Below are 16,272 nucleotides of genomic sequence, written 5' to 3'. Positions count from 1 at the left end.
AGCACATTCTATTAAAATACTTGTAAACCAGGCACAAGGATACAACATTGTGGTGATGGGACAGAGGTTGGAACTTGGTTGATAGTGTGGAACCCATTAGATTTGAGACTCTTTTTTGAACTCTGTCTATGAGTGAGAGACTAGTGTGGTAGATGCACTAGCCTAAATATGTCACCAATGTTCCATGCATGGACAAATTCTGACTTTGTAAAGCTATAGGATACATTCTGGTGCCAGTAATTTTCTAGCTCAGTAGAAGGAGCCCACCTTCCTTGCATATGGCAGATTTATTGCAGTTCAGGTCTAACTAGGAAAATATAATCAACTTATTTTTATATATTAAATTGGAGCACAGGAAGGAGCTGGTGCTAATGTGACTAAAAATTTAGGAATTACTAACCAGCAGAGCGTTATCACCGCCAAATTACTAACCAGCAGAGCGTTATCACCGCCAAATAAGAAAAGAGTATATCTGACATATGTACGCATGTGTGATGATGTATAGAAGGGAAACCTAGCCAAGGAAGGTTGAGGACATGTGTTATATGGAGAGAAATTATATCGGAATGATATGATATATGTATAATGTAAGTCTTAAGGACAGACTTGGCCTTTTTGTTATGAGCAAAGTGATAATACACTTCATTTTATCTATCCTCTGTCAATGAAAGAAATCCTTCTAGACTAAGATAATTTATATTTTTGTCTTAATCCAGAGTGATCCTTTTTGAGAAGCTGGATTTTCTCCACATTAATATTGACCTCATGTCTAAATATGCACTCACAAGGTTGCAAATCAACGGGGAGAGATTTAGATCTGGTAACCTCAGTGGAAGATTAAATCTGGACAGCATAGAGAGATGTGTGTAGAACAGGAGACTTCATTGGTTTGGTCACATTCAAGGGGTTTTGTGTTAGTAGGTGTAGGACAGTTGAGATAGGATGACTAGTTGCCAAGGAAGACATGGGATAAAGTGATAAGGATGGACTTGAGAAAAGAAAAGATAAATAAAAATCTGGCCAGAGAGAGGTTAATTTGGAAGTCAATTTCTAAAAGCCGCCCAACACATGTCAGCATGTAAAATACATTAAACCAAATGATGATGAAAGAATGGATTAAAGTTCTTGGAGTAATAGAGGGTGTATGGTCAGTTTGTAACAGTGATAACAATTACAGATGATCACAGCAGCAATGACAGCTCATAGTTTATGATTCTGAATCTGTGTTTGATTTATAAGCTTGGCACTGATTGGTCGAAACATTTAACTTCTCTTTCTGGCTTGACCAATCAGAGACCATCTTTCAGGCAAACTGAGCACATGACAGAAGTTGATAAAAAAAAGGTCAACACAGTCTACTTTCTTTTTTCCGGGTAAGAAACCAAAGTGAGCTGACTAATCTCGCCGCACTTTTTCCAACCCCAATCTTTTCTCTTGGTGTGCAACCAAAACCCCTCACCAGGCCTGTGGATTCAACAAGAAGCACCATCGACTCAACATGGCTATTAAAGCCATACACATTAACTTCTTATAACACACACGCACACATGACCCTGATTTCAACACTGGTGTACAATACCCATTCTTCATAAAATTAACACTTTTCCTTGTATGTTTGTTGTACATCATTCATCCTAGGTAGGTTCAACTGGTGTCCTCCAAAGGAGAAAGTGTCAAGGGAATATTAAATTCACAGGCAGTTCCCAGTCGCCTGTAATGTTTGATGCATTTTTGATCAGAAAACCAATATCTTCAAATAGTCTGATCTGGTAGCACCAGATGCCTTAACAAGTATTACCGCTCTGGGCCAAAGTGGACCTGGGAGCAATTGTAATTAAGAGGCAACTCCACATTCCCCACAATTCCCAAATGGAGCCTAAACACTGGATGTCTTTTGAAGTCATACCCAGGACCAATTTCCTTTTCTTACAAACAGGACATTCATCCTTTCTTCAAAAATGAACAATTTTATCTTCTCTACTAATGGAACATTCATTTAACATGATGTGGACTTCCTAACTTTTTTTGTATTCATCCATATTCATGGACTTATTCCATTACTATCACTCTTCTCCTTTATTCACAAAGATGATCAATGTTAGTCAAAGGGAAATAACTCTTTTCTATGAAAGCAAATCTGCCTCCCCTGCTTTTATTCTGAGATAAAAGTTATGTTTTCACAGAAGAACATGAGACCACATCCGAACAACCATCTTGGGACAGCAGGACACTGCATACCACGTGTGGATAATCAGACTAAACTAATTTATACAAATAGACTAAGAACCTTTTCTGGCTTACAAATAAGACTTAATTCATACAATAAGTCATAACAATCAGTAAAGTTCCTATTTACTTGCCTCCCCACATGGGCAGAATTAGACACCAAGGTCGGTTTTTTAATGTGGGGGAAGGAACAAAAATAAAAAATTGTCTCAGTCACGAAGAATTTCTCCTCCATCAGCTGAGAACAAAAATTTGAAGTGTAGCATCAGAACAGATACCATACCTTGATCTTTCTCTTCTACAAGTTGACAGGGGAATATCTAGGAAATTATGGAAGAAAATGATGATAAAGATGGATGAGAGAAAGAGGGAGGAGGGAAGCTGGGTGAAGATGAAGAAAAAAGAAGTGAATGTTGTCTTACCTCTTGATATTTGGCGACACCTCCATTCACACAGGCACTGATCATTCCGTTCAGTTTTAAAGTCAGGAAAGAGCTTTCCGTCTTTGGACTAATTCGACACTTCTCTGTCTGGATAACCAACTCCTTTGTAGCTTGTTTCATTAAATCAATGGCTACTTCTATCGGCGTCAATAATTGGACGCAAACACTTTCCACTTCGTACCAACGGAGAATTCCGGGCAATTTGTCTGCAGTTTTCAGTATCGATCGTTCTATGCACAACGTCTACAAGAGAGAAAACATGTTTAAATGGATTAAATTTACAAACTAGAAAAAAAGTTTATTTGTTCTCTTTTCAGCATCATTTTTGCTGCGTTTATCTTGTGCACTGGTATTCATAGTAGATTTCTCCTACTCTCTCTTTCTTTTTGACAGAATGGTCATTACCGACCAGTCATGGCACTCGTCACAAATCATTGTCTTTGATTCTGGTTTTGCGCCATTCTGAGAAACTCAGCCATGTTTATGTCCACAATGTCCTTCACATTGTCTGACATGCTTGTTTTTGATCTTCTATGTCCTCTTTTGCCAAGGGTTATACCAAAGAGCAGATCTATTATTAGGCCTGTTCTAGCCATATATCCCAAAAATCACAATTTCCTGTCATTGATGTTGTCCAGGAGTCTTTAGCATGGTTCAAACTTCTCCAGAACCCATTCGTTTGTATGTTTGTCCACCCAGCTTACACAAAGAAGTCTATGGTAGCACCACAATTCAAAAGTAATTTTCCTCCCGTCGACTTTCTTCAAGACCCAACATTCTGCTCTGTATGTTGCTATTTTTCTTACTATACATGATCAAAAATGTGTTCAGGATTTGAGATCAAGGTGTTTTGACCTTTTCCCAGAAGCCACCATCTTGAATCACATTTGCACAACTCATCATCATGTCCATACGATCACTCACTTTTGTCTAACATCATAATGGTGGCGAACATCAAAATTTTGGACATGGTCGAATTTAGTTAGACCTAAAATCCAATGCAATATCTTCTGAAGTTGAAAATATACTGGTGATTTGGTTTTGAATGTCAATCTTTGATTTGTTTTTCATTTCGTGAGTCACTGATGATTTGTTTGGATCTTTAAAATTGATATACTAATTTTGTTTGGTCAGCTATGGATGAAACCATAGGTAAAAAAAAAATGATCTTGGTCACTAGGATTTAGTTTAAGATTTTCTATTTACCTCTGCTCTGTTGTTATATGGTAGCATTCATTGAGCTTTTACCATGAAAAGATTGATCTATGCCCCCTCCCCACATAACATTTTTAAATAAGCGCTTTCTTTTTTAAATAGTAAAACTTTTTTCTAAATAAATCTCTTTTGTTTTTAAATACAACCTTTTTTTAAATAAAACCCCTCTTTTTTAAATGAGTAAAAATTATGTAAATTTAAATCCTTCAAATAAAATAAAAATGGGTCTTTGTGCAGTATACCAGGTTTCCGAACAAATGTATTTCAGGTAAAAATACAATTACATATGTATGTGTCATGTTGAAATTAACTGAAAATTTAAAAAAAAATGATCCAGTAGAAGATTTACTGGGTCCAGTTTTCCAGATAAAAACAGATTAGCAGTCAGAGATTTTCTATTTTTCTATGGCAGATATCAAGGAAAGATATGAAATGAAATGAAATTAAATGAAACTGTGGTACTAACCGTAAGCAGGTTAAACTGGTTTCCTCCAAAGGAGGAAGTTCCATGAGAGTATGAAATTCACAAGAAATCCTCAGTCACATGTATATCCCTGTTAGGGAAGATGACAACGTTAGGTTTTTGCAGCTCTTGAAAGGAGGTGTCGACGTCCCCCTACGTACACTGCCTGGCATTTCAAAATTAGTCGCCCATCTGGTACTAACCAGGATCAATGTTGCTTAACTTCAGTGATCTAACGAGAACCTGTGTGTCAACGTGATTATGCCGTATATTTCAAAGAAAGCAAGGGAGTTCGTCGTACAAAATTTCCTTAGACCCTTTTGGAATCACAGCTGGTCAGCAGAAATAGCACAGGAAGCATAAAAAAAGACATCCCTTCTCTCTACTGTCCTTGTCCACTGGATGCTCCATCATTGATGAACTTCATTGAAGATAACTGCTGGCCGACCTGTGACAGCCCAAGGAACTTTCAAATTTTCATTTTCTTCAGACATCGTCCAACTTTCAGTCACTGAAATACACCTATTCATTGTTGTTTTAAAAAAGGTTTTGTCTTCTTCTGTGCTACATTTTCGTTTACTGTTAATTTATTGAGGACCATCTCGCATCTCCAAACATCTTCTCGATTCTATTGTAAGTATTTTTTTTTAAGCTCTTAAGACTTTGAAAAGAATTTGTACGTACCTTGAATTCATTATTCTTATCTCTGTCTCCTCGATGATATGGTCGGTCAAATAAGAAAGTATCAACTTCATTGACTTGATAAAAGAATCGTATTTCTTGAGGAATGTTCGGATTGTCTAATTCTTTTCGCAGGTTTTCAACAGGTTTTACAAAGCTAATTTGTATATCTGGTTGTTTGGTTAAGGAAGAAGACACATGATATCAATAGAAAATATGGGAAAACAGGATGATTAGAACCCCAAGCTGGATAGAGGAGGGGAGGAAGCAAACAGAAATAGAAAGAAGACATAGCAGAAACAAAAAATACTTTTTGCTTGTAGTAATAATAAAATAATAAATATTTATGGATTTTAAACTACCAGTAAAACTAAAATCTATAGATGACTCCTGCCCCCAAATGTGTCTTTAAATAACTTTATAATTGAATATTTAGAGATTTATAAAGATTCAGAATCAAAATCAGTAATTGTATGGAATCTGGAATTTAGAACAGAATCGGTAATTATATCAGAATTGCGAAAAATATTGGAATTGTCCCATCATTAATATCAACCCTTTTGGGGTTATTTAATGCAGAATTCCGTAATTTTGGAAAAAGTTTTTATGTTTCAAGTTCTTTACATCTTCAAATATTTATTTATGGTGTTTGGTTTGATTGTTTAGTAGAAGAAATTTGCTGTTTTGCTTTTGACTTTGCAGAACATGACTGAGTTTTACAAAGGAAAAAAAAAAAGACAACAATAGCATCAATGCTTGGTGCAGTTTTTGTCAGGATTGGTTGGTTGGTTGTTTTTGTTTTACAGCATATCAACACTTTTAGGTTACTTAATGCCAAATCCAGTGATTTTGAAGAAAATTTTTTTAATAGAGTATATTTGATTTTTAAGTCAGTTTCTATTTAACCCATAGTTGGGATTCTAACGGTACTACCACTCTGAGTTAGAGTGGACCTGGGAGCAATGGCAATTAAAGGGTGGCTCCACACACTCCAAAGCCCACAAGCTGGGGCCTCACCATCGGATATAGTTTAAGGTCACATCCAGGACCTTTTGTCAGGAAGCTAGAATTTTCAAACAGCCTGATCTGGTAGCATCACACGCCCTAACAAGTATTTTCACTCTAAGCCAAAATGAACCTTGGAACAATGATAACTAAGATGCAACTCCACATTCCCCACATCTCCCAAATTGGGCTTCATCACTAAATATCTTTTAAGATCATACTCAAAACCAGTTATTGTTGTGAAGTAGCTTGCGAGTAGTTTATCATAGACAAATTCTTTAACATTTGTAAATATATCTGCGGAGTCATTAGTTCTTTTCCTATGGTCCAACACTGCCAGTTGTTATAAAAATAGTCAGTTTAAACCAGTCATAATCCTGATCAAAGACTTTTCAAATAGTTTAAAAAGAAAAAAAAAAAAAATTTGGTTCTTGTCCAGAATTCCATCTACATTAAAAAACAAAAAATCTGTATGATCTACATATCCATGACGAAACGAAAATATCATATTCCGAAAATCACATAAATTGATCAAATAACTTTATCATCAAAAAAAAATCATTTTTAAGTGAGCAATCAAAAGCTGTAGGCAATACAAGAGGAACTTAGTAAGTATGAATCATTAAGTTATCTCCCTTTGTTTCTTGACACTTTTTCAAAATGGCAGGCAAAGCAATCACTTCTTGCATACTTATAAAATTTGATTTTCTTATAAAAATAAAACTACTTGATCAATTTACTTTAATGTTACTTATAATATATATATACACATTATATTATTTTAAAAAAAAAACATTTGATTTGGGAATCTTAAGTAGGACGACTGCCAGTGCGTTTGCAGTGCTATGGTGAATGAGAATTCTAGCAAGGATTAGCAGAGATCAACCAAAGGTACAGTTACGAGGAAGACCATAGACTGCCTACCGCCCCAATTTTTGAGTGGCCTTGTGCCTAATTTTTTATTTAGTGAAATTTCCACAGAATAAAAAATATATAATTCAATTTACTTGATTTTTGGAATATGATATTTTCGTTTCGTCACAGGTACCTACATCATACAGATTTTTCTTTATTTTTGTTTTTTTTCAATATAGAGGAAATTCTGGACAATAACCCATTACACTTCTGCATTGAAAAATTTAAACCAACTAATAGTTGAAAGTTCAAAAGATTTTAAGAAAACAAAACAAAGGGGGGGGGGAAGGATACATTGTTGATCTCCATTTTTCATTGCATCATCAGGCGGATTGTTGTGGTTAAGGATTGTAGCTAGCGGATATTCCGTCGTCAAATGAGTCATGATTATTTGTAGTTTTACACATTCGTCTCCTCGGTAAATGAAGACTTTGTTCTGAAAGTGAAAACCAAACACGATTATACAAAAGGACATTTATTAAAAATTGGCAGGGTTACTTGTCATTGGCAAGGGTCGTAAATTCTGTTAATTACATAGATTTTTAAAAAAACAAACAAAAAAAAATAAATGAAAGTAAAACTAAACAATCTAATTAATATTGTAATTGTAAAATGTCTAAATTCATTTTGGGACAAAATCTGAGCAGAACTAATTATGGGCTTTGATAAGTGGTGACTCCTATGTAAAAAAAAAAAAATTATGCAATTTTTTTCTCTCTCTCTCATTCTCTCTTGCCCAATGTCAGGTAGACAAAGGCAAGGAAAGGAAGTGAAAAAGTTAAACCAAGACTTTGTGTCACTTTTTTTCACCGGGTATACATTGAAAAATATCATTAAATTAGTACCTTGTGATTTGAGTGACATGATGAAAACTTCTGAGTGTGAGGATAAGAACTCCTCCACTTTCCTTTATTTATTAATCAAAAGAAATGAAATACTGTACACGATTAAATACTAAAATTGATGAAATCGATTTTTTTTTTTTTTTTTTGTATTCATTCAACAGCACTTTCCCTTGTTCAGGGGTCAGATGTTTTCTGCTTTTAAGCAAGCTCACTCTCCAGTTCAACTGTTTCGAAATTCCACTGTGCAGCCTTGTCATAATTTCTGTAAATAACGCAAGTTAAAAAATAAAAGTAAAACTAAACAATCCATTTAATATTGTAATTTTGAAATGGCGAAGTTCATTTTCGGACAAAATCAGAATAAAAATAATTATGTCCTGAGTAAGGTTCGAACTTACAATTCTGCGCAGCTTGCTAACCAATTGACCCACAGAATGGCAAAAATAAAAGTAAAACTAAAAAACTTTGCTTAATATTATAATTTGAAATGGCTAAAGTCCATTTTGAAGCAACATCGGAGTAAAAATAATTATAAAAATAATTATACCCTCGGTGAGGTTTGAACTCACAGACTGTCTCTATAAATGGCACACTAAGTGATTAACCCATGAGACAAGTACAATATTATCTTTTTGCCTTTCTCACTTTCTCTAAAATAAATGGATTATTTAAAAAAACAAAACAAAAAAAAGCGACTAGACAAAAAATTTCAAATATGAGAGGGAGCAAAGGTAGTTCATGTTTTACTGATTATATGTACAAACAGTGAACTGCTGGGGGTGGATAGCACCGACAAGACTCATTTTTTTAATAAAAGGACAGAGTTTATGAAAAGAAAATAATTATGAAAAAGTAGATTTAATTTGCAGAAAAATCAAGATCTTTTGTATTATTTGGATTCTTTGAAGTATTGTCCTCATCTTGAGTGTTATTTTCATGTTTTAGTTGACGTGAAATCAAACCGTATTCAGGTGTATCTCGTCAAACTTGGGAATCTTTCTGCCAAACTCGAGAATCTGTATATAATTTCAAACGGAACCCTTTATTCAACATGTTCTCGTTCTGTCAGTCATGACTGGATAGAAGTGTTCTGTAATTCGCAATTGTATTTTGAGTGTCGCCCGCACTGAGGATTGAACCTGCAAGCTCCTGAAGATATAACCTGTATCTGAATTTTACCAAGTACACCATTACACCATGCATTCTTGTGGAGAGATTTTTGATGAGTGTCTTTAAAAAACAAAAAAAAAAAAGTCCTGATAAATTGAGAGAAAGCTGCACTCACCTGCACAAATTTAGGAAACGTGTTCCCATAATACGCGATTCGATAATAAGAAGGATCTTGTCGTAAAAATGGGCCTTCGAGGATGTTTTCATAAAACTTAGCTTGTTTTTGCTGAGAAAAAAATAAAGCAAGAAAAATGAAAACGTTTTTTTATATTTTATGAATTCTGTCAGAACAAAAAAACACTATGTAAAAACTAAAATGAAAAAAAAAAAACCCCTGCTCAATATTGTAATTTGAAGTTCATCTAGAAGCAAAATCAAAGTAAAAATAATGGTGCAAGTCCAGAGTTTAACCTAATTAAAAAACAAAAGTAAAAATCTTTGTTGTACATACCCGCTTACAAAACAAAAATGTCATATTCCGAAAATCACATAAATTGACCAAGTAATTATTTTTATACAGAAAATCATTTTTTTATGAGTTTTAGTGATTCACTGTATACTGGAGACATTATAAGTTCGATTTTAAAATCTTAGTAGTTCAAATTGAGTTGTCTCCTTTTATAAATCCTTCCAACTCTGCACTGTCGATATATCGACCCTAGCAATATAGCAAAAAAGACAACACAGACGATATTTAATAATATGTTATCAAATAATTTTAATAATCGCCTATTGTCTTTTTGGTCAATTATTGATTAATTGGGTCAGGGTTCAAATAGTTAAACATGGCAGATCAAAACACATTCATAATGGAAAAGCACAATCTATATATATAAAGTAGTAGCGTTCATGAGTGTGTGTGTGTACATCTCTTACAGCCCACATCATTGGACCAATCGTGACCAAACCTGGCATGATGATGGTCCTCCACCTAGGGATGGTGCACACCATTTTCCAAAGTCAACGGTTAAAGTCGAGACTTTTCTGTACACTTGGGTATCCGCGAAGCGGGTACCTGAGCATTCAGCAAAGTCCCGTATGAAGCACAGATATCTTTGGTAGTATACAATACGTTATTTAGGAATTCAATAGATATTTAGGAATTCAATAGATAAGTTTTTTTTGTTAAATTGGAAACCACTTGGTTGGAAACAGCTGTCACAGAATTAATTTTTGACCATTTTTTTTTTTTATATCTGCTTGTTTGTACCCTCTCCCCCACCACCAAATCAAAGAATTCTGCTTAAACAATGTTTAAAAAGAAATAGCATTCCCAAGTGATGATGACATGAAAGGCAATATATAAATCCCCAAAAGAGTTTTTCATTTTTCTGAAGATCCCAAGAAAAATATCAATATTATAATTCTGTACGAACACAGCCATAAATTGTCGGGATCAAACTATTATGCCAATTGAAAGGAATTAACTGACTTTCAGAAGGAAATTTTTAAATGAAGAGCTTGGGATTAAAAATATTTTAGATTATCTTTAATAATTTTAAGTTTGAGAGATTTTAAAGATTATATAAAATAAAATTACAATTAAATTTACCAAAAATTATTAACATGTTTTATTAACTATTGGCTCTCTCTCTCTCTTTCTCTCTCTCTCTCTCTATATATATATATATATATATAGCAAATAGTTAATAAAACATGTTAAAAACACTTTAAAAAAGAGTTAAAAACATATTTAATTTGAAAAGGAAACACTAAATAAGTGGATAGTCCTTAATCCCTGAAGTTTCGAAGAAATACTTTCCTTCTCATCAGAGGGTAGGATTTAGCAAAATGCGGGATTGGATTTTGCTTGCAAAAGTATTTGATGAAACTACAAGTAAGTCAAAGATCTTACTTGATAACAAAAAGTGAAGCAGAGGGAAGAGGGTGAAGAAAAAGATGATTTCACGTGAATCGATAGTCTGGTGAAAGGTAAAGTATCCAATGACGGTAAAAGCCAAAAATGCAAATCCAAGAAAGTTAGTTAAATTTCCATTTCACAAGTAAAATCCAAGGAAATCACGTAATTGGAAGATGGTCCAAAATAATCCAAAAGGCCGAAATCCGTGGAATAATTCACAAATAGGTGCAAGGAAAAGGGGAAAGAATTCCAATAATATTATTAAAAGAAAAATAAGATATGCATTAGACTCGGCTGTCGAGGCAAGGCGCAATTAAGAAAAATGAGTGAAGAAGAAGAGAGAAAAAAAATAAGTGAAGAAGAGAGAAAAAAAATTGAATGGTGATTGAATTAAATATAAAATAGAAAAGCCAATGTCAAAATTACCCAGACAAGATGATGTTAAAAGGCGCCAAAAATATAGAGCAAAAAAGAGGTCAACTGAAATGTACGTTATTACTTAAGAAAAAAATTTAAGGGGAGAGGATGGCCGGTATCTGCAAATTCCGGATAAAGCAAGTATGTAAGTAAATGGATATAGTAAAATATAAGTAAATATACATACAGGATATGAATGTGTAGGTAGATTGATATATTTGATAGATAGGAATATTTAAACACTAAAACGGAAATTGCAGATGAAATGCCGACCAAATAAAGAAGAAATAAAGAATGAAAATAAAGGAATATTAAGTTATAAAGTATTAAGAAAGTATGTAGAAAAAACGATAATGTTATAGAAAAATTATACATATCTGAAAGATTAAAGTAATAGCTATGTAATTTCAAAATTACCATATTTAAATTTGGACTTATGTTTACAGAAAGAGATCAGTTCGTTTTTAGAATTTATTATATTGTTACTTTGAGGGGAAGTAATTATAGTTATAGCTTCAGTTGTGCAAAGGCGACATGACTTAGAGCCTGGAGTATAAGACTTAACTTTTTTTTATGATAGTCCATTTGATTGAGAAGGGAGGGGTATTATTAGAATTAAGTTTTTTAATTAAAGTGGTTAGAGAAGTTCCTTGATTATTATTAGAATTATGGTTGTTAAAAGAAGAAATGTGGTTTGATATTCTTTTTTTAATTAATGTTGAAGTAGCGCCGATATATGTATGTATTTTATTAAAAGTTTGAGGTCTGAAATTAATATTAATTTGCTGATATAGTTTGAATTCTGTTCATTGTGTTCAACAAAGGGTGGGACAATAATTGTACGAGGACTATTTTGGAGAGGATAATGAGTGTTGTTAGTGTTAGGATGGCTGTAAGGAGAAATATTATTATTCTCATTAATATTATTATTATTATTGCTAGTTGTATGATTGTAGATGGAGGGCCTGCTCGAGTGGTATATTGGATTAGTAACTATATCAGATGGAGGATGGGAAGAAAGATAACTTGAAGACAAAATATTAGTGTCTGTTATGGGAGGATTGCATGGGAGCTCAGTAATTGTGCATGAATATATAACATCTTTATGGATGCAATCATTATTGAGTGGGCAAAGATGTTTGTTATTACAATTACAGTTAGTTTGGGGTTTAATTGGGAAAGGGATTTTTTGGGCTGATTTAATTTTTTTGTTACCAGATGTGAAGATTCTTTGTGCTAAATTAGGCATTGTTGATTAAGAAATCCTTATTGAGTTTTTATTGAAAATAGAACTATATCTGTGTGGGTATTTGAAAGAGTTTTGTACAATGTTGAAGAATTCCTTAGGTATATTAGTTTTGATATTTACGCTAAATGGAGGATTAAACCAAATATTTTTCTTTCTCCTGATGCGACTGGGTGAGTTAGAGGTATTACGATTAGTATTTTGGTTTGGATTATATATGTAGACTGGTTCATTGTTATTGATAGCGGCAGATCTTGTTATTTGAACTGGTTTCTTGCAAGTCATATTGTGTGTTATTAAAGATTTAAGGCGGCCAGCAGAAGGAGCATACTGGTTGTATTTAATCTTTTCATTGTGTCCTAAGTTCCTTAAGGCATTATTGAAGAAAGTAGCATTTTGATTAAAAGTTTTTTATCAGCAGAAAGAGCAGAAATTCTTCTAGAGATGAATGGTACTATAGATTTTATAATTGAGTTGGGGTGGTTAGAAAATTTATGAACGGATAAAAGTGTAAGGTTGGGTTTATGATAGGGGCTATAAGTTTCGGTGTTAAGATTAAGTGTAATTCTAGAAAATTTGAAGTTTTTGTTCGGTTCAATAATTATAGAAAGGCCAAAGTTATTAAAGAAGTTATGTAATTTTTTAATATATATATATATATATATATATATATACATTGCTGCAGAGACAGAATGCGTAAAGAACAAATTATACACGGGAATAAATCATCAAAAACAAGAGCTTTACTGGTTTCATTCAGATCAATGAATGTCTTTTTTTGAAGATGTTCATTGATCTGAACAAAACTGGTAAATTTCTTGTTTTGATAATTTATTCTTGTTTTTCCAATTGTCTTTTTCACACACACACACACAAAGAAAAAAAGAAAAAACAGTACATTTCATCAGATAAATAATAAATAAAGAGAATTGTAACCTTTTTTGATTGCCACCTTTTTAATCTCATTTTTATTCAAATCAAAATTGTAATAAAAATGAAAATGTTTGCTATTATTTCAGGAAAATATTTTGGCTAACATATTTTTTTTTGTTTTAAATCAAAGATTCTGAAAAACTTACCAAAATTTCACTCAGCTTTCGGTAGTTGAAAAGCTTCGATTCATACAATGAGGCCAATTGTTTGCATAGTGGGATCCCATATTCCCAGGCCTTCAAAGAAACAAAGTTTAACAGAAGACAATTACAATGAAAAGTTTAATCTGTAAATCTAAGAAAGGATTAAAGAACAGACAATTTTTTTTAGATTGTTGGGGTTGCTTTTTCCTAATACATGGAGTCCCAATCAATCATTATTTGATTTAGCCATATTGTCACTGATATAAAAGATGTAACACACAAGTATATATATGGCATAATCATGCTGACACACCAGTTCCCGTTAGATAACCAAAGTGGCATTGATCCTGGTCAGTACTAAATGGATAATCATTTGGGAATACCAGGTGCTGTATGTGCTTTCTGATTATCTCAGTATTGTTTTCAGTCGTCCTGGACCTCTCCTTGCCATTGGAATCAGGCAATATTGCATAATATTCATCATCAATCTATCTATCTACCTCATTAATCTTTATCCTCAAGTAACTTTTAGTCTTGATAAGTGATGACTCAGTAAAAAAAAAAAAAAAAAAAAAAGCAACTCACCTTTCCCTTGTCATAACAGTCAATTATTTCTACAAAAAGTTTTTCCTTGCGTTCCCATTCCTGCTGGGCATGATACCTCATCTCTGACGGCAATATCGAGTCCTTCCAATCCAAAATCTCCGAATAAAGGTAAAGTGTGAGACCGGCTTCCACGTAACTGTCCGTCGATAAATGCAACTCGTATAACTTGTTAATATACCGAATGTACATTTCTTCTTTCTTAATTCCGGTGTGGTAAAAATTCTGAAAAAATAAAACAAAATCAAACAATTACATCCAATAAATGACGTCACTTTTTTGTTAAATGTGATTCATTGTTAAACTTTTATATTGTTTGATTGATAAGGTGCTTGTTGTTGTAATAACTGCTCTACTCCTTGTCAAAATATTAATAAAGAAATTGAACAAATGCTAGGAGAAAATACCCTTAGATGTTGTGCGTACTACTAGAGATAATTTTCCCAAAAGACTTCATAGTGTAGTGAAGACTCAAGGAAAACATTTTAAATAAATTATATGCCATGTTGTTCCTTGTGTATTTGCTAATCATTTTGTGTAATTGGGTTTTGTAATAAAATATTTTCTTGGAATAAATCTGAGTTTTATGTTGTAACAGAATTTATGCTCCACCTTCTAAAAAAAAACAAAAAAAAACTCTTGTTTTCATTTTGACGTGGAATGGACAGGAAGTCAACCTACCAGAATGTTGTAAGTACATTGCATCCGTTTGTCTCGGTTTTCTTCTTTATCAATAAATTGTCTGCAAAAATAAAACAGAGGCAAAAATTTAGATGCATTAAATGAATGTTTTGTTTTGTTTTTTCCGTGTTGAACAGTCCATCAACCACTCTAGGGACAGTTTTTTTTTTGTTTTTTTTTATATATCATGTTGACAAGAAAGTTCTTGCAGTTTTTTTACTTTTAAATTCAGATGAATATATTTTGGCTCAAACAAAAATTTATTGATCGAAATAAGCACAATTAGAATCAACACAATTTTGCCAATGAAAAACAAGTGTATTTATGCCAGTAATGTAAAAATCTTGCATTCTGGTGGCGATGAAGTTACTGAAGGCATTTTTGATATTGCTTAGATTTTTGAAGCATTTCTCATGCAAAAAGTTGTCGAGATGCATGAAAAAATGGTAGTCAGTAGGTGAAAGGTCTGGAGAGTACGGTGGATGAGGCAGAGTTTCGTAGCCCAATTCGTTCAACTTCTGCAGGTTCAGTTTAGCAACATGCAGTCAGTAATTGTTATGTAGGAGAATTGGGCCTTTTCTATTAACTAATGCTGGGTGTTGTTGTCGAAGTTTCTGATGCATTTCATCCATTTGTTGACAGTACTTCACCACCATAATGGTTTCGACTGTATTAAAAAAAAAACTAATGGATGAGACCGGTCACAGACCATCAAACAGTCAGCATAACCTTCTTTTGGTGCAACTCAGCCTTCAAGAAGTGTCATGGAGCTTTATCGACATCTAACCACTCAGCTGAGTGTCACCGGTGAAACCCACTTTTCATTGCAAGTTACAACCTGATCGAGAAACAGGTCGTTTTTGTTGCATAAAAGGGAAAATGACACTTCATAACGGCATTTCTTTTGGTTGCCATTCAATTCATGGGGCACCCATTCATCAAGTTTTTTTTAGCCTTTCCAATCTCTCTAAAGTGGTTGGAAATAGTCATATACCTTACATCTAATCCAGAAGCAAGTTCTCGAACAGTTGTGTGGATTAGCTTCGACTAAGGCTCTTAAGCTCCTAACTCCAATGGCTGTCTACTACATTCATCATCTTCAAGACTCTCATCGCCATCACAAAATTTCTTAAACCACCATTGTGTAGTGCATTCAGTAGTGGTTTCTGGGCCAAACACTTAGCAGCTTATCGGCCTAGCTTGAATTGAAATAAGAAAATTGTGCAAATTTGCTTTTTTTCTATCTTGTATTCAACGTTCTGGAAAAAAGACGTAACTGTTTTAAAATGATTGTAATTTAAAAGATTAGAGAGAGCGAAAAATGCTCTTTAAAATGATATATAAAGTTTTTTTGTTTTTTTTTTTTACATGGGGTCACCACTTATCAAGGCCCGAAGGCCACTCAGGGATAAGGGTTATTGCGTG

The 16,272-nt window shown here is 33.5% G+C and overlaps 1 protein-coding gene across 31 annotated transcripts in view; it reads right to left on the bottom strand.

Annotated features, from left to right (window-relative positions):
- LOC145252512 (dedicator of cytokinesis protein 3-like) overlaps positions 1–16,272 on the bottom strand; it is a 468,467-nt gene that overhangs the window by 75,602 nt on the left and 376,593 nt on the right. For all 31 annotated transcript variants that reach the window (XM_080112022.1, XM_080112023.1, XM_080112026.1 and 28 more), the window contains 7 exons: positions 14,848–14,908; positions 14,149–14,391; positions 13,567–13,656; positions 9,079–9,189; positions 7,243–7,384; positions 5,032–5,198; positions 2,649–2,912 (listed from right to left, as the gene is read on the bottom strand). In XM_080112022.1, coding sequence (XP_079968148.1) covers positions 2,649–2,912; positions 5,032–5,198; positions 7,243–7,384; positions 9,079–9,189; positions 13,567–13,656; positions 14,149–14,391; positions 14,848–14,908 — 1,078 coding nt within the window. The remainder of the gene's footprint in view (positions 1–2,648; positions 2,913–5,031; positions 5,199–7,242; positions 7,385–9,078; positions 9,190–13,566; positions 13,657–14,148; positions 14,392–14,847; positions 14,909–16,272) is intronic.

This window comes from Euprymna scolopes, chromosome 29 (assembly GCF_053919585.1).
Source record: "Euprymna scolopes isolate OS-2025 chromosome 29, ASM5391958v1, whole genome shotgun sequence".
NCBI lineage: Eukaryota > Metazoa > Mollusca > Cephalopoda > Sepiida > Sepiolidae > Euprymna > Euprymna scolopes.
This window is presented reverse-complemented; position numbering and strand designations above follow the sequence as displayed.